The sequence below is a fragment of the Pongo abelii genome, chromosome 10, assembly GCF_028885655.2.
Source record: "Pongo abelii isolate AG06213 chromosome 10, NHGRI_mPonAbe1-v2.0_pri, whole genome shotgun sequence".
In the NCBI taxonomy this organism is placed as follows: Eukaryota; Metazoa; Chordata; class Mammalia; order Primates; family Hominidae; genus Pongo; species Pongo abelii.
Window position 1 is genome coordinate 86,475,284 of NC_071995.2, and position 25,551 is coordinate 86,500,834.

At 34.1% G+C, this 25,551-nt stretch overlaps 1 protein-coding gene across 12 annotated transcripts in view; it reads right to left on the reverse strand.

Moving 5' to 3' along the window:
• The window catches only part of CEP290 (centrosomal protein 290), a 93,222-nt gene that overhangs the window by 29,223 nt on the left and 38,448 nt on the right, over positions 1-25,551 (reverse strand). For all 12 annotated transcript variants that reach the window (XM_063712212.1, XM_002823564.6, XM_063712209.1 and 9 more), the window contains 14 exons: positions 24,536-24,709; positions 18,687-18,798; positions 15,559-15,764; positions 14,473-14,624; positions 12,528-12,639; positions 10,826-11,281; positions 9,574-9,738; positions 8,207-8,314; positions 7,855-7,989; positions 6,401-6,667; positions 5,659-5,766; positions 4,843-5,042; positions 1,969-2,182; positions 879-1,016 (listed from right to left, as the gene is read on the reverse strand). In XM_063712212.1, the coding sequence (XP_063568282.1) occupies positions 879-1,016; positions 1,969-2,182; positions 4,843-5,042; positions 5,659-5,766; positions 6,401-6,667; positions 7,855-7,989; positions 8,207-8,314; positions 9,574-9,738; positions 10,826-11,281; positions 12,528-12,639; positions 14,473-14,624; positions 15,559-15,764; positions 18,687-18,798; positions 24,536-24,709 (2,547 nt within the window). The remainder of the gene's footprint in view (positions 1-878; positions 1,017-1,968; positions 2,183-4,842; positions 5,043-5,658; positions 5,767-6,400; positions 6,668-7,854; positions 7,990-8,206; positions 8,315-9,573; positions 9,739-10,825; positions 11,282-12,527; positions 12,640-14,472; positions 14,625-15,558; positions 15,765-18,686; positions 18,799-24,535; positions 24,710-25,551) is intronic.

Genomic DNA, 25,551 nt, shown 5'->3' on the forward strand with positions numbered 1-25,551 from the left:
ATTAATTAAATAAACAAGTATATAACAATAAATACGAGAACGTTTTAAACACTAAGAAGCATAAGAGTAGTACAGAACAAATCTCTGACTTGAAGTAATTTCTAACCTAGTTTATAAAGATAAGATATAAAAGGGTAACTTACAATACTAGACAATATGTATGCCACTAGAAAGGAGTTTCTAGCTGTCCTATGGTGAGAATGATGGGGACACGCTGTATGTTTCCATCTATAAGATATTCTGGAAAAGGTGAAACTATGGAGACAGTAAAAAGATCACTGGTTGCCAGGGGTTTGGTGAGGTGCAGAGGCAGGAATGAAGAAGAGAGGCACAGAAGATTTTTAGGGCAATGAAAATACCCTGTATAATACTATAATAATAGATACATATCATTATACATTTGTCTAAACACACAGAGTGTAAAATACCAAGAGCTAAAACAGAGGTAAACTTGGACTTTGGGTGATTATGATGTTTCAATATAGGTTCATCAATTGTAACAAATGTACCACTTTTGGGGTAGGAGATACACGGGAAATCTCTGTACCTTCCTCTCAATTTTGCTGTGAACCTAAAATTGCTCTAAAAAAATAATAAAGTCTTAAAAAAATCCTAAGTAAAATATTTCTTAAATTTAATTTCATTAGAAACAGTAATTCATAATGGCCTATGCTTTCCTAATCCCCAAGATGGTAATCAGTAAATGAGTATCATAAAGAGACTTATTGTTGAAAAACGCATGTGTTTGTCTATGTCTATCCCCCAACAGTGCATTATAAATTCCCTATTCATCAACAAAATTACTATATATCATAGTGAATTCTCTTCCAATAGGAATTATCAGAAATTTTGTTACATTAACACGTGTTGATGTTCACCTTTAGCTCTCTAGTATGTCGATCAACGATTTGTTGAACATTGAGTTGGGCCTCTTTTTGAGAAGTTGCAGAAATAATACGTTCTTCAGCAGCTGCTGTCATTTCTGCCCGGAGTTCTAAAAGTGCCCGACTAAGTGCCTAAAAATTACAAAAAAAATGTAATGTTTAAAGGAAAACTGACATTTTATATGAATATATGATACAAAAAAAAAACAAGCTTCATTACTTCCTACTATTTTTCTAAAATATTATGAGTTTAATGGAACATATTTCACAAATTAACAACTCAACTTTTTCAAATAAATATTTTGTAATTACACTCAATTCTTTCCACATTGAATGTGAAAGTTCAAAATCTTAATAATGATTTTGAGAACTCAGCATTAAATCAAGCTATTACAAAAATCAGGTATGTTTTGTTTTCAAACATCCAAGTTTAGATATTTATATTACTCACTTAGTACATCCTTCCATATGAAATTAATTGAATTTAGGTAGACAACAAAAGGACTAGGAAAGGCTTCAAGTTTACCCATAAATTTCATGAGCTAGCACAGAAAAACACCAGCATCTTCTAAAACAATTTAAATAGATCAAATCTGAGATAAACTAAAAAAAACCCTAATAAATCAGAATACACTGACCAACTCCTTCTCACAAAACCATCTCTATGACCCCCTTTTTTCATCTCTCCTTTTTGTCATTATCATACTTCCCTCAATCCCTCAAATTGTTCAAGATTGTTCATTTGTTAAAAATAGCCTCAGTAGCATAAAATCCCAGTAGAAAAAAAGAAAATACAATGTAATGTATATTATATTTTTGTAATGTACATTAAGATTTTTCCTAACTTCACATAGATAATTCACAAATCAGATTGACGACAACATAAAAAGATAAATTGGACTATTTCTGCCCTCAAAAACAGCATTGTCTAAAATATCCTGTTTAACATCATAAGATAAAGCTCATACTTTTTATTACAACACGGAGATTTATACTACCATCTTTTATAAATTTACAAATCTTCTCTAAAAGCAATCTACCACATATCTTTCCTAAATACTGATAATTTTCTGTTGTTACTTACTTTCTGTTGTTTCTCTTTTAAGGCTAATTGGCTCTTTAGCCGTTCTACTAGATTTCTCATTGTAGTTGTTGGAGCTCTTGAATTTGCTTCTTTTTGAGCCTGAAGTTCAGATTTTAAACACTGTGACTCCTTTTGTGACTGGTCCAGAAGATACTTTAAATCCTCTACTTCCGCTTTTACTTTTTTCATTTCATCTTCATGGTTTTCTTGGAGCCTGATGTAAATAAACATATGTGTGTGTGTGGGTTTTTTTTTAATTTTTAATTTTTTTGAGACCCAGTCTCACTCTGTCACCCAGGCTGGAGTGCAGCAGAACAATCTCGGCCGACTGCAACTTCCACCTCCCAGATTCAAGTGGTTTTTTTTGCCTCAACTTCCTTAGTAGCTGAGACTACAGGCGTGCATCATCAGGCCCAGCTAATTTTTGTATTTTTAGTAGAGATGGGGTTTCACCATGTTGGCCAGGCCAGTTTGAACGCATGACCTCAGGTGATAAGCCCGCCTTGGCATCCCAAATTGCTGGGATTACAGGCGTGAGCCACCACACCTGGCCAAACATATGTAATTAATAGAGTGGTTGCTGCAATTAATACCTTGATTAATACAAATTTCATATAGAGCAAATGTTCAGTCCTAAGTATCCTTACAATCTAAATCTTGATGCAGGCATCCAAATCCAAAGAAGAATAATTCTTTATTTCACTTAACTACTCTTAAACTTAACAACACATTTTTCTTCTAGTTTCTAATATTTTTGGCAACAATCTTATCAAGTTATTTTGTGACTCTAGTCAAATATACAGAGAATGAACAAAAAGGCATTTTAAATATTATGGCTCTTATAAAATGTGATTGCTTCCTCTATATGACAGTTTCCTAACCATACTACTAGTAACATTTTCGACTGGATAATTCTTTGTTGGTGGTGGGGCTGCCTTGTGCATGATAGGATGTTTAGCAGCATCTTTTGATTCTACCCACTAGATACCAGTAGCAACCCCTAGCCATGACAATCAAAAATGTCTCCAGACAACACCAAATGTCCCCAAGAGGGACAACGGTGAAAAACTGATCCTCTATATTTGAGAAATACTGCCCTATATTGACATATTGAAAAGACTAATATAAATTTTCACAGAAATCACATGTATTATTAATTTGTTTATGGTTCAAATTCACTAGCATTATAACTATATATATGGAAGTGGATACTATCAAAAGATTTAGTTAATTCAATTAATCTTATTGCTCATTCAGCATTAAGTCTGTTAAACTGAATTAATATATTGTTGTGCATATGGACACTGCATCCGTACTGAGATTCTGACCAAAAAGAGAGAGATAGTGTTAAGACATGAACAAATGTTACTCTTTGAGGCTTCTTGCTTTTGGCAAAACTTAAGTCTAACTTTAAAGAGTCATCATCAAATTGTGAAAATATCAGGTTTTACTAAGAAATCACACAGATCTATAATTTCCTAATATACATCAAAATATGCACACAGAGAACACAAGTACAATTTTGGGCTAAAATGACATAAGGTACACAACAATAACTTCAAGTATTTCATGTGGCAAAAAATGTATTATATAAGGTATTTCAAAAGATTATGATTTTCTACACCCACAAATTGGATGCAAAAGCGCAAGTAATTTCATACTCCAAAACATGACAGAAATTTACTAGACCAAAAATAACATCTCTTGTACAAAATTTAATAGAGTGAGGAAAAGAGATTGAAAATACACATATGCTGTTGCCAATTTTCTTTCTTTCAGAGAGTAATTTCTTAACAGTGGCAGCTCCTTAGCAAAGCAAAAATAGTGTTAATTCTGTCAGAGGCATTTGAATAAGTGAGTAAAGAATCAAAGACTCTAATAGGGGCTTGAGAGCTGAAATGGAATTATAAGTCAAGCAGTTCAACTTTCTCACGTTTTTTCAGATAATAAAATTTAGGCCCATAGAGATAATATTACAATGATTAGAAACTACATAACTATAAATCTATTTTGAGTTTAAAATCTATGTTCTGATAAATTGGTTGAACTATGTTTAGAATCTCTATTATGTGGCAGACACTCTTATAAGTGTGTAAACAAAAGTTTTCTATCTGTATGTTATTTTACAGTTTTCAAATTACTTTCATACATGGTATAATTTGATCTTCATATAACTACCCTGAAAGGGCCAGGGTAAGTATTTCCATTTTATTTCCATTTTAAAGGTGATGAGGCTGGGTGCAGTGGCTCAGGCCTGTAATCCCAGCACTCTGGGAGGCCGAAGTGGGCAGATCACTTGAGCTCACGAGTTCAAGACCAGCCTGGGCAACATGGAGAAACTTTGTCTCTACACAAATACAAAAAACTACCCAGGTGTGGTGGCACCTGCCTGTAGTGCCAGCTACTCTGGAGGCTGAGGTGGGAAGATGGTTTGAGCCTGGAAGGTCAAGGCTGCAGTGAGCCGAGATTATGCCACTGCACTCCAGCCTAGGCAATAGAGACAGACTTTGTCTCAAATAAATAAATAAATAAATAAAAATAAATAAATAAATAAATAAGATGAAACTGAGGCTCAAAGAAGGTAAAAATGAGATTCTGGAAAAGAATTTGTATTGGCTTTTGAGTCAGACTGACTAGTTTCAAATTATGGCTTTCCCACCTACCCCCAGGCACGCTATTAAGCATTCCTGAGGCCGTATTCTCTCTTTAAACTGGGGAAAATGATAACATATGTAATCAGTAGTCCTGAGGATAAAACAGAGACATATACTTAAAAGTCTTAGAACAGTGCCTGGCATAGCAAACACTTATGTTTATCTTCATTATATCACTATTACCATTTGCCTATTTTTACAATACATTTCGAAGACTTACCGTAATTTGATATTTTCAAATTCTTTTACTTTTAATTCAGTGATTTCTCTTTGTCTTTCCAAATCTTGTGATACTTTCTTTAGTTGGACCAAGAGTGAAGAGAGAGAGTCATCTTGTTCTGCTACTGTCTGTTCCATCTCAGCCAGACGAATAAAATGCTTGTCTGTAGGAACTGGAGTGGGAGACTGTTTCATTAAATCCTATAAAATATGAATATATTAGCAATAGGCATATATAATTCAATGCCATAATTATTCCATATTTTTAATTTGGTTCCTCAAATGATCAAAATATAATATCTAATCTAAAATGTAATGATTTAATAGGCAATGAAGGCTTAAAGAAGACAGGAAATACAGACCTTATTATTTGTATTTACAATAGCTAGCAAAATGTCTGCACGTAGCAGGAGATCAATAAATGTTGACTGAATTAATGAAGTAAGGCTCAAATATGCTAAGGTTACACATTAAAAGATGAACGACACATCATTTCATACATATGGAACAGAATGGTCAAAAGAGGCAAATATGAGCTGAATTCTGGCAGTTAGATATAGGTAAACTCATAGTGAGTAGAATTTGAAAAGAAAGGCAGGTAGGTTCATAGAAGATTGAGTATATGGCTAAGAAGTATAAATATAATTTTGTGAACAATGGTGAGCTACAGGAGGAAGAATGATCAGAGCTATGTTTTCAGAAGATTATTTCGGCAACAAAAAGGGTAACTTCCATTCCAAAAAAGAAGAGAGCTGAATTTTAATTTACATGGTCTCAAAAATCAATAAAGAACAGAACAAAGTTCTTAGAATCTTACCCAAGCCGTTTGTTTGAATTTATTTAGTGAACTATCAGCCTGTAGTTCTAATCTGTGATGAAGAATATGAAGGTCTTCCTCATGTTTCTTCACAATTTCTCTTTGCTCCTGTTTTACAGAAAATCGAAACTATATCTTACATTGTGATTAAAATAAATTCACATTTTGAAGACCTTATATATTTTCTCTTCAATCTTCTAAAATTCCTTTGAGATGAGGAAGAAACAATATCTCCATGTATGTATGTATGTAGACCGGTATGCATGTCCCCTCAAGACAATGTTCAAGTTGACAAGCCCAGCCTCAGTTTATAATTTATTCTTAACATTAGAATAACACGTATCTATCATCTTTTAACTTATTTCTAGAAAAAATTAAATGTTAGCTCTCCCCCACAAAGTTCTAACAAATCTGATTTCTACTGATTACCAGTGTGATGCATTTCATTCCACCCTATTGCCTCAATCCTCACCTATAAACTCAATTAAAATATTTTTCAAAATCATTTGATTTCACCATGACAGCTACTCCTGGTTTAGTCAGTGTGTAAGAGAAAGATACATGTACACAAACTTCCAGTTTTACTGACAGAGGTGCAATCCAATCACATGCAAGTAACAATTCTTAAATAGAATCATTTGAAAGCAAGAAAAGAAATACCACTTTAGGGTAAAATAATATTTAGCATTTGCTTAAAAAAACTAATGCATAAAACAGCATAACTCATAATATAATAAAATACCTCTCTGGCTTTTTCTAGAAGACGTTGATACTTCTTTAATACTTCTTCTTTTTGATTTAACCTTGCTTGCATGTTTGCAATGGTTTGATGAGCAATTTTCAACGTGTGGTGAGATTTTGGTTCCATCTCTTTTCTGCCTAGCTCAGCTATGAGCTTTTCTCTTTCTGCAGTGGCAGGCAATCGAAGCCTCAGTTCATTGATTACTTTGTCTCTTGACAGTATATTTTGTTCTGCTAACCTTAAAGCAGATTCTTTCTCTTTTAGTTTCTGCAACGATTAAATTATAATAAATCATTAAAGTATTTTTTTCCTTTAAAATGCTTCATCTGAATTTTAGATTAGTTATTAGCCAAAAAAAATTCACTTTATTTTTCACATCATATGTACAATAGCCATTTGATACTTAATAAAGTTAAACTGACTAATTCTAATTGACAGCAGTTATTTGCATGCTTATTTATAAGACTATTACATATGTTAGAAACTTCATTGTTATGATGAAAATAAAATTTAATTAAGGTACTTTATTGAGATATTACAGTTTAGAACTATACATGTATGGTGGTACTAGATTTAGGAAGAATATGTAATAAATTCTTTCTTTTATTTTGGTCCATTGACTAGCAGAGCATTAGGAGACTAATCTGTAAGTCAGTTAAGTACAAAACTGGAATTTTAGAGGCCCAAGTCAATAAATTACTATTATAAAATCTGCAGCTTATTAAAACAAAGAGAAAAAAACATATTTTTACTCTTCAAGAGGATTAAGGTGGGTATTTTAAATTAAGTAATTCAATGGCAATTCACATAAATGACAAATATTACAATTACTGAAGAAAATCTAAGTTTCCTGAACTGATTAAAAATGTACAGTTTTACTTGAAAAAACTTCTTTACGTATATTTTTAAGTGTATTTGCAGTTAATATATTTAGATGAAAACTAAAATGAAAATCACATTCAGTTTACATTATTTTCTGAAAAATTTAACGAAGATGACAGATTTGATCACCTACTAATCAAATTCAAGATCTAGGTTAAAACAGAAAGTAATTTCTAATTTGCTGTCAACCCTTTAACCATGCATTAAAGGCAATGAACTGAAAATTGATTCATAGATTATGTAACATGCACTTCAAAATAAAACCAAAAAATAAGAATAAAGAGATCACATAAGAGAATATATTGCTCATAGAGCTACAATTAAATACTTTTTGTTTCCTTTCATATTCAGTGTACCTAAAGTTAACAAGTAATAATTAAATAGTGAATTCAAATTAACTATATCTGCTGTTCATTATTGGCTATTAGAAACATTATAGGAGAATAGAAAAACAGTGAAATTAACAACAGATTCATCATTCTATGCATTGCCCTCATAAAGAAATATTATTTAGAAAGCCCCCCAAACATACCAAATAATACACTAATCAAAATGCAAATTCTTCTAATTACCTCTTCTAGTGATTTGCAAGTTGCCCGTGTTTCTAGGATTATTCGAATGTTCTCCTTAATTTTTCTTAGAGCGACCTCAAGTTGATTTGGAAGGGGCAAACTAGGGTCAGGGATTGATCCTGTAGCTTCTTCAAACTATTAACAAATAGTATGTTTTTTAAAAAAGCAGTTGCAGCATTGAGAGTAACTATTAATTTTTACAGCTGTATGATAAAACATAGATTAAACCCCTCTTATATTTTAAATATACAATATAACATCTATTAAAATTACATCTGATACAGGAAATATTTCTGTGAGTTAACGCTCTAGACTATGCTACAGAGTAACAAACAAGATTAATCATTCATACCTTTTGTGCCGCATTTAGTATTTCATTTTGCTGACGGTCAAAAATGTCTAGTTGACGTTCCAGGTCAACTTCTCTTTGATCCCAGGCCATTTGTCTTTCTTCATGAAACTAAAAAAAAGACAGTTTGTGTCAGACACATACACAAAGACATCAGGCACATAACAGGCATTTTATATATATTTTCTTATGTAATCCTCACAACACATTGAAGAAACTGTAATTATTTTCCTTTTATGGAAAGAAATACAAACTCAGAGGGGTGAAGTAACTTGTGTAAGATCACAGAGAAAGGCAGATGTGAAGTAAGGATTTCAATCTCTCCATCCATCCATCCATCCATCCATCCAGCTATACAAAAGATATTTGATGATATATATTATGTGCCAAGCATCATTCTAGGCAATGCAAACATGGCAGTAAACAAAACCAAGTCCGTGTCACCATGGAACTTACATTCTGGTGAAGGAAAGACAGTCAATAATAAACAAGTAAGTATGTAATACGTCAGAAGGTTATAAGCGCTTTGGAGAAAAATTAAGTTAATTAATCTCTATTTAGGGAATCTGGATAGTATTACTGTTGTATATTAGGTGGCTGGTGAAGGATACACTGATAAGGTAAGACATTTGAGCTAAGACCTGCAGGCACCGAAAGTGTAAATACCAAAGGTATCTAGGGTAAGAACAATTTAAGCAGAAGGAACAATCTCTGAGACAGTCATATGTTTGATGAATTTCATCTGTCTCTGAAGCATATACTTTATTCTATAAGAAGCTGCCTTCTTACTCTATCAGTGAGAGCCAGTAGAAATGTGGAACTGTGAAAAGTCAAATAACCAATATCAAAATAAAAATTAACTCCAAATGAGGTTGCTTATGTATTGCTGTTTTTAAGATTAAGACTACTGTTATAAAAGCTAAATAAATATGAATTTTTAGAATAGTTTAGAAAATAAAAAACAAATTATTATATAATCAATTAGTAATGGAAGATGCACTTAATTAGAAGGATAACATAGTCACTTGTGCAATATTCTTGTTTAAAATCTTAGGGGCTCACGCCTGTAATCCCAGGACTTTAGGAGGTCGAGGCGGGCGGATCACGAGGTCAGGAGATCGAGACCATCCCGGCTAACACGGTGAAAGCCCGTCTCTACTAAAAATACAAAAAATTAGCCGGGCGCGGTGGCGGGTGCCTGTAGTCCCAGCTACTCGGGAGGCTGAGGCAGGAGAATGGCGTGAACCCGGGAGGTGGAGCTTGCAGTGAGCTGAGATTGCACCACTGCACTCCAGCCTTGGCAACAAAGTGAGGCTCTGTCTCAAAAAAAAAAAACAAAAAAAAAAAAACAAATAAATATAAAATAAAACCTTGTTCTGTTGCACAATTTCTTCTTCAAGACTGCTGATTGTACATTCATATTCAGAAATTATGTTATTCAAATATTTTATTTCTTCTTTATCCTTGACTAATTCCCGATTTAGTTTAAGTTCTTGAAGACGAAGTTCTTCTATTTTCATATGCCAGTTGATTACCTAAGATTTACAATTTATATACACAAATGTAAATGCTATATCAACAAATAACATTCCTCCATTGATGATAATGATTTTAATTGAAAGTAATAGGCATTCTAAAATAAAATAAGACACAATGTTATCTTTTGTCAAGCTACATGACAAAATTTTATTTAGGATTTCCATAGACTTTTCTACAAATATGTGGGATTTTACAATAAAAATCTTCAAATTATGTTGGAATGGACATCACTAATATTCACTTTCATTTGTTATACGTTTATTGAACACTGACTATAAGCAGGTCATTGGAACTTTGATATTACTTTCAAAAACAGAAATCCTAAATGTTTCTAGCCTAGAGAATAGGATGTAGTTGCAAGATAATTATTTTTCATTTAATTCTCTCTAAATGAAGATAAAACCATAATAAAAAGTAAATGTGGGCCCACTACTTGCAGATCAAAAATAATTATGAACAGTAGAAATCAACTGATACCTACTACAATGTTTAAGAATAATAATTAGTGTTTAATTAATATAAATTTTTCTACAGTATTTAAAATTCTTTGCTATTATACAATCTGAACATTCCCACTAAAATCTTTGGTTAGAAAAGCCTAATTTTATTTTTACATATAATAGACATTCAAATAGCCAACACTGCTAAGTTATAAAATCTAAATTAATGAATAATAATTGGAATTTGTATCTTAAGCATTTTTCATATAGGCACATATTAAGAAATTATCATGTAACTCTTTTGAAGATAATGAATTTAAAATTGGCTGGGCACGGTGGCTCATGCCTGTAATCTCAGCACTTTCGAGAGACCAAAGCAGGAGGATTACTTGAAGCCAGGAGTTCGAGGCCAGCCTGGGTGACAAAGTGAGACCTCATCTCTACAAAAAAATTTAAAAATTTTTAAAAATTACGTAGGTATGGTGGTGCGCACCTGTACTCCCAGCTACAACTACTCAGGAGACTGAGGCTGGAGAATCACTTGAGCCCAGGAGTTCCAGCTATGTCTGCACCACTGAACTCCAGTCTGGGAAACAGATCAAGACTCTGTCTCTTAAAAAAAAAATCAAGTTTAAATGTTTACCTTTTGGGCTCCTTTGGTATCCTTTAAAGTGCTTATTAACTCTTCCAGGCCCTTTAATTTTAATTCCATCTCCAATGTTTTGTTCTCCATATTTCTATGTTCTTGTTGAGAATTTTTCATTTCTTGCATTATCTTAAGTTTGTCATTTTGTAGTTGAATCATTGTTTTGGAGAACTTTTCCTGTTGTGCCAAGGGTAAAGCTCCACTAAACTGTCGTCGTAGAGACTGAATTGTTTGGCGCAGATGTTTTGCTCTGTTTCTCCCCTCCAAACGAGCATAATAGAGAGCCTGTTCTTTTTCATCAAGTTTCTGCTCTAAGCGCAAGTTGTAGGCCTCCATCTTCTGCAGTTTAGATGTAATTGACTCCAACTTACCAAAAGCAGTAGCCTCACTCAGTTGAAGAGAGACATTATGTTGGTGCAACTTGGCAATGAGCGCCTTTTCATCAGACTGTGCCTGATATCAGAAAAATATATATTTGTAGTAAGTTTCAAATTTTTCCAATGAAAGTTATCACAGATTTAAAAATCACAATTTACTAAGCAAAGTTTTAACACAGTGGCACATGAGATCTACAAAAATGTAACTTTGCTTTAATACAAATAATTACCAAAGAATTGTAAAAGAAAAAAACCTAGAATCAAACAAACGTAAAATCCAAATGTAACTGAATAACAGTGGGTATGTTACTGGTTTTTTTTTTTTCTTTTTTGAGACAGAGTCTCGCTCTGTCACCCAAGCTGGAGTGCAATGCAATGGTGTGATTTCGGCTCACTGCAACCTCCGCCTCCCGGGTTCAAGCGATTCTCCTGCCTCAGCCTCCTGAGTAGCTGGGATTACAGGCATGTGCCACCACACCTGGCTAATTTTTGTATTTTTAGTAGGGACGGGGTTTCACCGTATTGGTCAGGCTGGTCTCGAACTCCTGACCTCGTGATCCGCCTGCCTTGGCCTCCCAGAGTGCTGGGATTACAGGAGTGAGCCACCGTGCCTGACTGTTACTGTTTTTTTTAACTTCCATTGCAAATAACACAATACTGATTAGGACAATGTGTATGTTTTTATAATTCCCAACATATATAATGTAAGAATATGTAAAAAGTTACATATAAATACAAGAGAAAATATTTTTATTAAAGATTACTAACTACAGTTCTCAGCGTCCTAATTTTGATCAGCAGCATAATTCATCTATAGGCATTTAAATGCTGTACTGGATTACTGAACAGTATTTCAAATTAAAGAGCTTTCTAATCAGGTTCCAACTAACAAGAATAACAGCCTCTGGTTGGTATATCTTTTGATTAAAAATGTAACAATGGCCCAGCATGGTGGCTCACACCTGTAATCCCAGCATTCTGGGAAGTCAAGGTGGGCAGATCGTTTTAACCCAGGAGTTCGAGACCAGCCTAGGCAACGTGGTGAAACCCTGTCTCTACAAAAAATGCAAAAAAATTAGGTGTGGTGGCGTGTGCCTGTAGTCCCAGCTGTCTAAGAGGCTGAGGTGGGAGGATCACCTGAGCCCAGGTGGTGAAGGCTGCAGTGAGCCTTGAATGTGCCACTGCACTCCACCCTGGGCAACAGAATGAGACCCTATCTCGAAACAAACCAACAAAAAGTATAACATATCCTGCTCCCAACATCTAATGTAAATTTAGGAAAAAAAGTGGATTCTATACAGAAGAGCCAATACTGCACATACCTGATAGTCTAGCAGTTGCATTCTGAGGGACTCTACTTCCTTTTCCCTAGATTGTTGTTGTGTATTCAAAATTTCAACTTGCCTTCTGGCAATATCAGAAATCTCTCTCAGTCTAGGAAATGATAAGGTATTTCAGGAACAATTAAGTACACTTTCTAAGTAAATGCCAAAATTCAAAATTTCTAGACCCTTTTCCAAAAAGCCATTCGTTTTCAGCATCTATCTCTTCTTTGTATGAAATATTAAAACAAGATTTCCTAAACTGTTTCATGAAACATAATTCCATGAGAGGTTATCATGTTTGCTATATAAAAAAAAACACTTCATTCCCAACATCTCTCCTCCCTCTTGAATATTCCTAACATATATTCAGTGCTCTCAGAGGTTCTATCATATATAATTATCTCAAATCATACTTACTATATAGTATTTTCCAGATGTATACAACCAAAGAACTTCTGTTCCCACACTTTTTTCCATAAAACATTTATTGTCGTAATTTGGAATATGCTAGGATAAGGTATTTAGTACATTTATCTAAGACCATCACACAGTTAAGAACACAGAAATGTGAAATTTCTAGGATCCTTAGATGGATTAATGTATGTGTTGATTTGTTTTAATCTACAAGTTATCAGAAATGTGAAAAGAAACAAAACATGCATTTAATAAAATTACAAAAAAAAAAAAAGAGCCTAATGGTAATAAGTCCTTCAAATTCCCTCATGAATACTGTCATAAGCTAATACAGGCAAAGCAAAATGTAAAGTTTCTTTGCTTTGGGTTAGAATAATTTTAGTTCAGTGTTACAGATAAGGCAGGTTTCCTCATACTGATCAGAGGCTCTCATTGCCAGTTGCATGATTAACAAAATATGATTAAAATGAATGATATGTTAGTTTATATCAAAAGAGGTCCATGAGAAGGATCAAATTTAAAAAAAAAAAAGGGTCTTTCATAGTGAAAAAAGATGTCAAAAACTGATATTCCCAAGAGAACTATCAAGGCTCCAAAGGAATGGTTATATTTTTATGAGTAGGCCATAAAATATTTTTACTATTTATGCTTGACAGATTAACTAAGTGCTCCTTATACTTTTCTACTGAAATATCACCTAATTACAAAAGAGAATGAAAATACAGCATATAGCTGGCACACGGTTTTTTTGTTTTGTTTTTGTTTGTTTGTTTGTTTTTTTGACGGAGTCTTGCTCTGTCACCAGGCTGGAGTGCAGCGGCGCGATCTCGGCTCACTGCAACTTCCGCCTCCCGGAATCAAGCGATTCTCCTGCCTCTGCCTCCTGGGTAGCTGGGGCTACAGGAGCACGTCACCACACCCAGCCAGCACGCAGTATTTACTCCTTATATATATTTTGTGTTCTAAACTAGCTGGGCATATTTCTTCATGTAAAATGAAAACAAAAATATAACCTCAAGGTTAAGTATAATTGTACAAGTCAATATATGTTTAATACCTTGCACAGTGACTAGTACATAGTAGATGCCCGATAAATGTAAACTAAATCAAAATCTGAATTTTTTATTATATTATTACAGCAACCTTATGAAACAGGTAGAAGAGGTACTATTACTCACTTATTAAAATGAAGAAACTTAAGTTTAAATACAATAAACAACCATTCCTCCTCCATCACCCCTTCCCCAAAAAATCAGTATGTGGAGGAACTGGACCTTTCTGAAATAATATTCCTGAACTCTAAAAAATGCAAATCTTGAGAGATCACTTCCTCTCTAACAATATTATTCTCATCAATATTATTATTTAACCCTGTTAAAACCGATCTTAATATTACTTAATCCTGTTCTTACAAAAAGAAATCAGTATCAATTACTACTAAGAATTGTATACTTGTAATTGGGTTTCTTAAAGACAAATTAAAGAAGATACATCTAGTCAAACGACTAAAATGTTTATATGCACTTACTTTGACACTTCAACTTTTAGTTCCATTTCATTCTTCTCTAATTCTAGAATCCGTTGCCTATCAGCATCACTTACTGCCTTGCTCACACTATCAGCTAATTCATCTCTTAACATCTGTTCCACTTTCTGTGCATCCAAATTGATTTTGGTAAGCTAAGGAAATGTAACAAAAAATGTTCAGATACATCCATTTTTGGTGAGGTTTTCTTTGTAATTTAGCTTTTAAAGTACTGCAATCCTCTTTACTTGGCCTTAGTCCACATATTATATTGAGTGTGAAGTGTTAAGAGCAGACTGAAGGAGGGTGAAAAATATGAAAGAATCAGAAACAAATTATGGAAACTCTGGTTATATTCCAATCCACCAAAAGTCATTTTTATTAGGCAACTCATTATCTAATAATATCTGAACTTGTAATATTCTTACTTTGCTTAGAATGCAATCTGCTCATTACATTTTACTTCAATTATATCATCTATAAATAAATCCAAATGAGTTAATAAAATCTTACTCATATAGATTTAGTGACATAGTTAAAACAAAAATGATATAAATGCTTTGAAAATATATTAAATCTCAAGGTAAGCAAACACTGTAAGAGTTGTGTTTAATCATAAATTGTTAAATACTTGCAAACTATATTTACTGCCACACAGTTTAATGATTCTGACCACATCAAAAATATATAAAACCCCCAATTAGAATGTAAAGTCCCTGAAAGTAGAGATTATTGTCTATTTTGTTTCTTGCTATACTGCCAGTCCCAACACAGGGTCTGACATGTAATAGGCAATGAATAAATATTTGTTAAACGAAGGGATGGTGGTGAAAGGCAATTCCATTGTTTAGTAAATAACATTTCATACATTAAATTTAATAATATAACATTGGTGAGAAACAAGAACTTACAGAAATATCTGCTTTCCTTTTAAACGATTCAGATTTAAATCTTTTATTTATTACATGAAACATAGGCACTATATTAATAAGCTATTTCAGAGATCCAAACAAACCTCTTAATAATACAATGTCTACCAAAACTAATTCTTTATTCTATAATTGCATGATAAAACTTATAATATCAAACCTCAGCAAATTTGGTTTCCAATTCAAAATTACGTTCCTCCATTTGCTTTAATGAAGTCCGTAAGTGTTCATACATTTTTTGACAATGTTCAGCCCGCTGCCTTTCATTTAATTCCTTCATTTCCAGCATAGTTATTTTTTTTGAAATGGAAACAATGTCACTGTTGGTTATTGATTTCTTTGCCTTATCCATGCTAGATTCATTACCTATATGCAATAATATTTAAGTCAATCTCATGCTGTTTACATTAAAATTATCTCAGATATTTTAGATGCTGTATATTAGAAAGCATTATAGTTTCATGGAAAGCACATTAGCTTTCTGAATTCCGTCAGACCTGGACTCTAATCCTAGCTCTGTTACTTCCTGCCTGTGTGATGCCTGTACCATTTCATCTCTGGGGAACTTAATGTTCTTCATCAATCAAATGATTAAAAAAAAAAACCTATTCCTCACAGAATTGTGGAACTAACAACATAAAGGACTTAAGTGTAGAAGTGTCACATATGAGAAATTTTAAAAATGGCAAGTAAACATTTTACTGAAAGGAGATAAACTGTATGAGAAGCAATGCAGTAAATCAACGTGACTTTGCGAATATAAGTGCAATGACTTGATTTTTAGTCTCTCAGAGCCAAGCTGAAAAGTAAAATCTGAAGCCATATGATGTATAGATTCTACCAAATATAATCTTGTCTAATCATGAGTATTATTAGGTCTTTGTACAGAACTAATATCAAATATTTTACATTCTTTTATTAGTGGTTATGCCTTAATCTTATATACGCAGTTATGTAGCTTGTCTTTGGACACAAAAGTCTGTGGCTAAATGGAAAGAGAACTAAAAGCCTCAATTTACCATAAAAAGGCATCGCATAGGAGTGTCATTAGTCATAGGAGTGTCATTTTTTGAGGAGGGGGAAGAAAACATACTTTTGCTTTGTAAACATGGTCTAGAAAAAAAACAAAATTTGGTAGAGTGTTTTGCTTTTCAGCAACTTAAAACTGATGTGCTTAGGGTAGCCAATTACTTAAAAAAACTAAGCAGCAACTCACTTTGTAAACAGCCTTTTACAATACCAATAATGCCCCCTCCTGTTTTTCCAGCTTCATAAGTACAAGTTTTATAACTGAGTTTTCTCAAAGTAATATACATTTCCTGAAAAAAAAATTGGTCTCTATCTCAGTTTTAAAAAGTACTTCATTATGTTCTGTATTTATCTTTAAAATGTATTATTTTAGAATAGCTGTTGCAAGCAGTAATCAAGTAACTAACAATAATGGATCACTAACAGATGCTAAAAGCATTAGTAAATCAGTTCATTATGGAATAAAGACTCATTCAAGTAACCTTAGGCACCATATAGAAAAATACTGCAATAAATACCAATATATAAAGGAGTCCTTTCCATTCTGTATTGTGCTAAACTCTGATAAGAAGAGAAAAGCACATTACAAGGGCTGAAGCAGATTAGCCATCTTGTATGTTCTTGGGTTTGGAGTTTTCTTAAAGAGAGGGTAGAGCACAACAGCCCAACACTAACAAATTCCTAGATGAAAAAAAGCTAATGATGTGACATTTTTAAACAAAGATATAAGGGCAACAGGGAATAGGGAAACATTCTTAAAACTTCGGTGATATAAATCCATATATGAAAGAGATTAAGATACATAAAAATTAAAGAATTTCTGTAGGGAATTTAGCATTTATTAAAAATAAAGATGATAAAATAAAAAGAACCTACTAAAATTGTACGTAATACTCTCTTATGTCTTCATTTAAATGGTACCTTCTTCCATGTAAATACTACACAAAAGTCAATTCATATTTAATCTCTTATTGAGCTAAAAATTACATTTCTAAAAGTAGCTTCTGTAAGATTTCCCAATGTTAGGCTTCTCTAAACCAAGTATCTCATTATCAATTTAAGAGAACAGCTCTATTTAGTAATAAAAACCTTGAATAGCTCTAAGGTCTAGGAGACAAATACATGAAAATATATTAGCGAAAGCAGCAAATTTATTTGAAAATTATGAAGCACAATATATGAGATAAAATTATGAAAATCTTATAAACTAGGATAACTATTTGAAAAATTAATATGGAAAACTCTAATGAGAGCAACAAAGATTTCAATACCTTCTGAGACAGTAATATCTCTGTTAGATATACATGAAAATGTTCACTGTGGCACTATAAGCAATAGCAAAAATATAAAAAGCTAGTGATTTAATCACTCAAACACAGCAGGATATTGTATAAGTATTTATAAGTATGACGAATAAAATAATTTTTTTTTTTTTTGAGATGGAGTCTCACTCTTATTGCCTAGGCTGGAGTGCTGTGGCATGATCTTGGCTCACTGCAACCTCCCACTCCTAGGTTCAAGCAATTCTCCTGCCTCAGCCTCCTGAGTAGATGGGATTACAGGCACCTGCCATCACGCCCGGCTAATTTTTGTACTTTTAGTAGAGATGGGGTTTTGCCATGTTGGCCAGGCTGGTCTCGAACTCCTGATCCCAGGTGATCTGCTCTCCTCAGCCTCCAAAGTGCTGGGATTACAGGTGTGAGCCACTGCACCCGGCCACAAAAATATTTTTGATATTACTATCTAAATACAGTATAGAACAATGTTTATAATAATTTAAAATATATAAAATATGTAAGCATATAGAAGCACAAATATACAGTAATATAGTAGTAAAACTATGAGAAATACAACTTCTTTTCAAATTTTCTTTGCTGTTTCCTGGTATCTTTTAATTTAAAAATATCAAGTGATACATAACTAACATAACTTGCACTCAGTGAAAGAACTTATAATACCATTAATAAAATATCATCAGTTTTAATTGTTAAATGGTTCAAAGTAGCTAATACTTAGTCATAAATTTTTAACATATATGATTTCATTAGAAACAAATCTAACTTAAGGACTGAAAACTAAACTTTGGTGGGGTTAAGTACAGGATTATTCATCTGCCTAAGTTAAACTATTAGGCAGAAAGTTCTTTCTTTTTTTAGTCAAAATACTTCCTTTTAATCTAGTATAAAAAAGGAACTTTAAATAAGAAATATTCATTATTAGATGTTAATCACTTTATATTATCAGAGTCGTAAAACTTACCTAATTTAGTTTCTTGTTCCCAGGCTTGTTCAATAGTGTGAAGTTTTTCCTTGGTAATCTCCAGTTCTTTATTTATAGATTCCACTTGTTCTTTTAAGGAGACGTTTTCACACTGAATAAAGGAAAAATATCACTAAGAAACTACATTGTAATTCAGACCAATACCACAAAATGACATTGTTTTAACTTTATATAACATCGCCTTAAAACTCACAATCCAGTTTACAAAATTAGAATTTCCTCCATATATAATACATGTATGCATACAAACACATACATATATATATAATACATGTATACATATACATACTGATATGGTTTGGCTGTGTCCCTACCCAAATCTCATCTTGAATCATAGTTCCCATAATCCTCATATGTCATGGGAGGGACTTGGTGGGAGGTAATTGAACCGTGGGGGTGGTTTCCCCCATGCTACTCTCAAGATAGTAAGTTCTCACAAGGTCTGATGGTTTTATAAGGGGCTTTCCCCTTCGCTCAGCTCACATTCTTCTAATTCCGGCCACCATGTGAAGAAGAATGTGTTTGCTTCCCCTTCTGCCATAACTGTTAAGTTTTCTGAGGCCTCCCCAGCTCTGTGGAACTGTGAGTCAATTAAACCTCTTTCCTTTATAAATTACCCGGTCTCAGGTATTTCTTCATGCAGCATGAGAACGGACTAATACACATACACACATATATATATATATAATGTAAAATATTATTTTAAAATAATCATCCAACTCCTGTGGTATCCAATATACGGCCTCAATTTCTGAGTATTAGCTTCTGCCACTAAAGCTGTACATTCATTTTGGCCAAAACTCTTGGAATTCTCAAGAGTTTTGCAGCCTTCACAAACTAGTGCTTACTTCCTTCATGCACACAGTTGCTGAGCATCCTAGTGTGCCATCAGTGACAGATGACGATGTTTATAGTGAAAAGAAATATAAAATTCTGGCCTTTAGAGTTCTGCCCATTCAGTGCCTATGTGTGTGTGGGTGTGTGGCAGGATTTCGCCAGAGTGTGGAAGGCAGCAGATAATAAGCAAGTAAACAAACAAAAAGTCTATTAAAAATGTCAATGTTGGCCGATTATGGTGCCTCACACCTGTAATCCCAGCACTTTGGGAAGCTTAGGTGGGTGGATCACTTGAGGTCAGGAGTTCGAGACAAGTCTGGCCAGCACAGTACTAAACATAGTGCTAAAAATACAAAAATTAGCTGGTCATGATGGCACTTGCCTGTAATCCTAGCTACTCGGGAGACTGAGGCAGAAGAATCCCTTTAACCTGGGAGGCGGAGGTTGCAGTGAGCTGAGATCACACCACTGCGCTCTAGCCTGGGCAACAGAGCAAGACTCCATCTCAAAAAAAAAAAAAAAAAAAGTCAGTATCAGCCAGGTGCAGTGGCTCACACCTGTAATCCCAGCACTTTGGGAGGCTGAGGTGGGAGAATCACTTGAGTCCAGGAGTTTGAGACCACCCTGGGCAACAAAGTGAGACCTAATCTCTACAAAAAAATACAAAAAATTAGCTGAGCATGGTGATGCATGCCTGTAATCCCAGCTATTTTGGAGGCTGAGGTGGGAGAATTACTTGATCCCAGGAGGGCAAGGCTGCAATGAGCTATGATTGTGTCGAGCCTGGGCAACAGAGTGAGACCCTGACTCAAAAAAAAAAAAAAAGTTGACATTTAGAAAGAAAATAAAAACAGGGTACTGAGCCAGTGAATAATAGAAGGGAACATTTAGATAGAGTGGTTGAAGGATGTCTTAACCACCAAATAAGTGGTATTTAAGCTGAACTGTGAGGTACGAAGTATTTATTAGTAAACCCAGATGCTCCAAAGGAAGAAAGCATTTGGAATACTATAAGATCTGAGAGGAAAAAATGATTGAAATGATTGGAGCAGGAAAAGATTTGGAGGTTTGGAGCACCCAAGCAGAGTAAGCAAAAATAGGAGTCAATAGTAGTAAAACATGAAGTTAGAGAGACCATCAGGGGCCATACCAGGCAGGGCATGGCATGCCAAGACAAGGAACTGGAATTTAACTTAATGTATAAAAGAAAACAATTTAAAGATTTTAAGGAGGAAGTTTTAAACAATCATTCTGGCTGCACTGTGGAGAATAAAGAGGTCAATAGAGAAATCAGGGAAACTAGCCAGAAAGACATTGTGGAACTCTAGATGAGTGATGATGCTGGTTTGGACAAGGGTTAGAGCTGTGAGGATGAAGAAGACACATATAAATTACATTTGGAAAACAAAAATGGTAGGGAAAAAGAATGACTACAGAATAACTCTAAAGTATCTGCCTTGACTAACTGGTTAGGTAACTGAACATATATTGAAATAGGAATGACTAGGAGAGAAACAGAAATCAGGAGTTCATTGTGGACACGTTAAATTTGAGATCCCCTTGAAACACAGGAATTGTAAAGCAGGTAATTCTGTACAACAGAATAGAGCTGTGAGGAAAAAGCCTGGAGATATAAATATATATCTTAAGTTCCTTTATTTTTTCTTTGAAAAAACAGAATGCCTATTTACTACATGCCAGGTACTCTAAGCAATGGATTTCAGTGATAAATAAATTATATCCTAGAACTTATATTTGAGTGGAGTACCTGGAAAATAAGCCAATATATAATACAATGTCGGGTATTAAGTGTTATGAAGAATAATACAAACAGGGTAATGAGACTAAAAAGAGGATATGCTATGATTAAATAAGCAGGATAAGGTGATAATAATATATTTTTAAGTAAAGTACATAATTATAGTTTTATATACTATGAATACACAGGAGGGAAAACAGGAGGCTGAGGGTGTTTTAAATATCTTTCTATCCATTTTTTTCTTCCTTTCATCCTTTTTCACAGGATAATCCTATTGTTTGTTACAAATCTCTTTTTCTCCCACCTACCCTGATATTTTGCTACTTCCCTTATTACCACTTTCATCTCTCATCTTCATCACTCTCTCCCTACTAACTCTAAATTTTCTTTCCCTCCTCCCTCAAACTTCATTGGTCTCCTTTAAAAAAAAAAAAAAAAAAAAAAAAAAAAAAAAAGCTGGGCACGGTGGCTCATGCCTGTAATCCCAGCACTTTGGAAGGTTGAGGCTGGCGGATTACCTGAGATCCAAAGTTTGAGACCAGCCTGGCCAACATGGCAAAACCCTGTCTCTACTAAATTAGCCGGCTGTGCTGGTGGGCGCCTGTAATTCCAGCTACTTGGGAGACTGAAGCAGAAGAATCGCTTGAACCTGGGAGGCAGAGGTTGCAGTGAGCCAAGATCACTCCACTGCACTCCAGCCTGGGCAATGTAGTGAGACTGTTTCAAAAAAAAAAAACAACAAAAAAAAAGAATCCTCTTCTTGATTCTACCTCAATCTACATCTATTTCTTTTTTCTTCTACTATTGAATTTCCAGTTTTTCTTTTGCTTTATTACCCATCCAGTTTTTGTATTTCCTTATTATCTATTCCATTCTTCACATATGAAATCTGATTTTCATGACCTCTAGTCTCATGAATCTTTACCTCTCAAAAAGCAACAATGATTTCCTAAGCACCATATTTGACACCATGTGCACTGTGGTTCTCCACCACTAATCACTCTCATGTATTAGCTTGAACTCTGTGCCAAACAGGAGATACTCAACACACAGAAACAAATTAAATAGTTCCTTATATCAAAAGGCTTATATTCCATTAAGGAAGACAGATATGTAAACACATATAATTTGATGTCATATAAATATGTACTGTGTACAAAACCTATGTATAAGATGCAGAACTAGTGTAGCCAGGAGTGACTTTGTTCCATTAAAAAAAGGATGCTTAAGAAAAAAAAGGTAATGCCTGAACAAGTTTTGAAACAGGAATAGAAATTCACTGAGCAAAACAACTGGAAGAGAGAAATGGTTCCCTATATATAGAAAAGAGCATGTACAAAAGAACATACATAAGAAAGAACACTGTGCTCAGAAAACTCAGCTAGTTCATCTCTTGCTCTAGATGACATGAGGTAAGTAGGGGACTTGACTTTTACCCTTCAGGTGACTGGTAGCTTTTGACAGTTTTTAAGCCAGGGAGTCACATGGGAGTCACAGGGTAGGATTCATGTTTAGAATGATCATTCTTGTGGCAGTAAGGAGGATGTAAGACTGGAAATAGAGACAGCAATAATGGCTGCCACAATAAAGATAATAAAAAATAAAACTAAGACACTGCCAATAGGGATAGGTATGAGATATTCACAATTATAACTGAGGCCAGGTGCGGTGGCTCACATCTGTAATCCCAGCACTTTAGGAGGCCGAAGCGGGTGGATCACGAGGTCAGGAGATCGAGACCATCCTGGATAACAAGGTGAAACCCCATCTCTACTAAAAATACAAAAAATTAGCCGGGCCTGATGGCAGGCGCCTGTGGTACCAGCTACCTGGGAGGCTGAGGCAGGAGAATGGCGTGAACCCGGGAGATGGAGCTTGCAGTAAGCCAAGATGGCACCACTGCACTCCAGCCTGGGCGACAGAGCAAGACTGTCTCAAAAAAAAAAAAAAAAAAAAAAATTAGCTGGTGTGGTGGTGCTCACCTGTAATCCCAACTACTCGGAGGCTGAGGCAGAAGAACTGCTTGAATCTGGAAGGCAGAGGATGCAGTAAGCGTAAGCTGAGATTGTGCCACTGCACTCAGCCTGGGTGACAGAGTGAAACTCCATCTCAAAAAAAAAAAAAAATCTTTAGGAAAGATGAAAAATATTCTTTGGGAAAATGATAACGTTAAAAATCACTCATTGATACATTATCTACAAGATGTCTCTTGCCTAGGACTTTCTAATGCTGGAGAGGATAGGAGAAAGGACATGGAGAATGGAAAAAAATAAATTATCACCACACTAAACAGGCATAATTTTCTATAAAAAGTAACATAATCACCTCTCTTTGGCAAAAGCAGCAGAAAGCAAACTGATTATGATTACTTCTAAATAATATTGATAAACATGAGTCATAATTTAGTAGGAGTCCTGAAAGCTACTCAGAACAATGTTTTAATTTACTGAATGTGTCTCTATGAGCCAGCAAAAGCTTTTGAGCTAATAGAATTAGATCTTATTCTACTCCTGTGAGAGGATCTTAGATAAGAATAATCCAAAATCCGTAAGCCTCTATTTCTGATGAGGAAGATGAACAAACCAGGAGCTCATTCTGTCCTCAGTAAAAGGTATGGAGTTCAAGTAGCTGTAAGAGAACTACAAAGGGTCTGGTCCATATTCACAGATTGTAACTTATGATATTCTACTCTAATTTTTTGTATTTCTACAATAAAAAATGATGAGAATTTACAAAGTGCATCCATGGTCCAGGAAGAGCCCTTAATATTTCAGTTACTATTGGCTACATCCATTCCAAGGAACAAAAGCCAGGGACCATGGGAGAATAGTTTGTTCTGGGTACAGCGGTAAGAGAAACGGATGGGCACTTAATGGGTGCTTCCCTCCTTTGATTACAATATTCTACCTGTTTCATGCTCCTTTTTCTCTTGGATGTCTGGTTGAAAGAGGTTTGATTCAGCTAAATCATGCAAGTGACCTAAGGAGAATGATCTAGATAATCATTCTGAAGTCATTCAGCCACTATAAATAGATAATATGTTGTGTGTGTGTGTTATTTGGGAACAAAATATTTATAACTAAACTGAATGAATAATATGGATAATTATATCTCTGTTAAACTTATATAAATGCAGGCAAACTTTAATTAAAATCTGCCAAATCCCCCCAAACACAAAAATATTGAAGAAAAATGTCTAATTTCACAAGGTTCAAGAATCACACAAACTTACCTCCAGGTGTTCCAAGTTACTTGTTCTTTGAACAAGCATATTATCTTTTTGCAAGATGTCCCTGTACTTAGCAGTCAGTTCATTGTATTGTTTATTAGCCAGTTCTAGTTCAGACAAAGAAACACTATTTTCTACAACTTTTTGGAGAGCTGCAATCTTGAAAATGGCCATTTCCTATGTAAATAAAGATACACTGAGTTATGCTGGTGTCTTTTTTTCTGGTCAAGCACTAGCCACTTTTGAGAAAGATAATACAACTTAAAGTAAAACAAATTTTAAAATCATTTTTAAAATATATGATTTCCCATGTAAGAAAAATATGCAATAACATAATTTCTTCCATATAAGAAATATGTTACTTTGAAAATCTTAATCATAATAAAAATAAAATACTTTTATAACTCCTGTCATAGTAAAATAAAACTCAATTAATTTGAGAAAACATATCAAACAGAAGGAATATATCACTCGGAATGTATCTTTGGATGGCTTTTCTAAATTTCTTAAGATCAGAAAACAACTTGCCTTTTAATAAATGGGAAAATTAGCATTATCATAGGTAACTTTCACAACTTAGCTATTTATGCTTATTGTAAGCTAAATGGACTAGCTTTAATAACAAAAGAAAACTTTTTGCATACATGATGGAAACATTAGCGGTAGAGCTTCTATTATAGTTCTCTGTAATAAATAACATCAAGGACTTTAAGTTACTTGGTTCATGGGTCTACTCATCAACTATAGAACTATTCAAAGATATTCTATTATCAACACCAAAATGAAATGTCCAAACTTAACAGTTCTCTTAAGTTGCTCTATAATAGGCAAACATTACATAGAAAAGTACAATAAAGAGTGATGAAAGCTGAGAGTTGGTATAAGGAATAATCAAATTTATGAATGAGGAAGTAAAAAAACTTACGGTTATAATTCATTCTGAAGTACAGTAACGATGGAAATATTTGTAATAGCGCTTCAGATCTCATTTTGGCAGCCTTTCTTCTCCATCTAAGTTA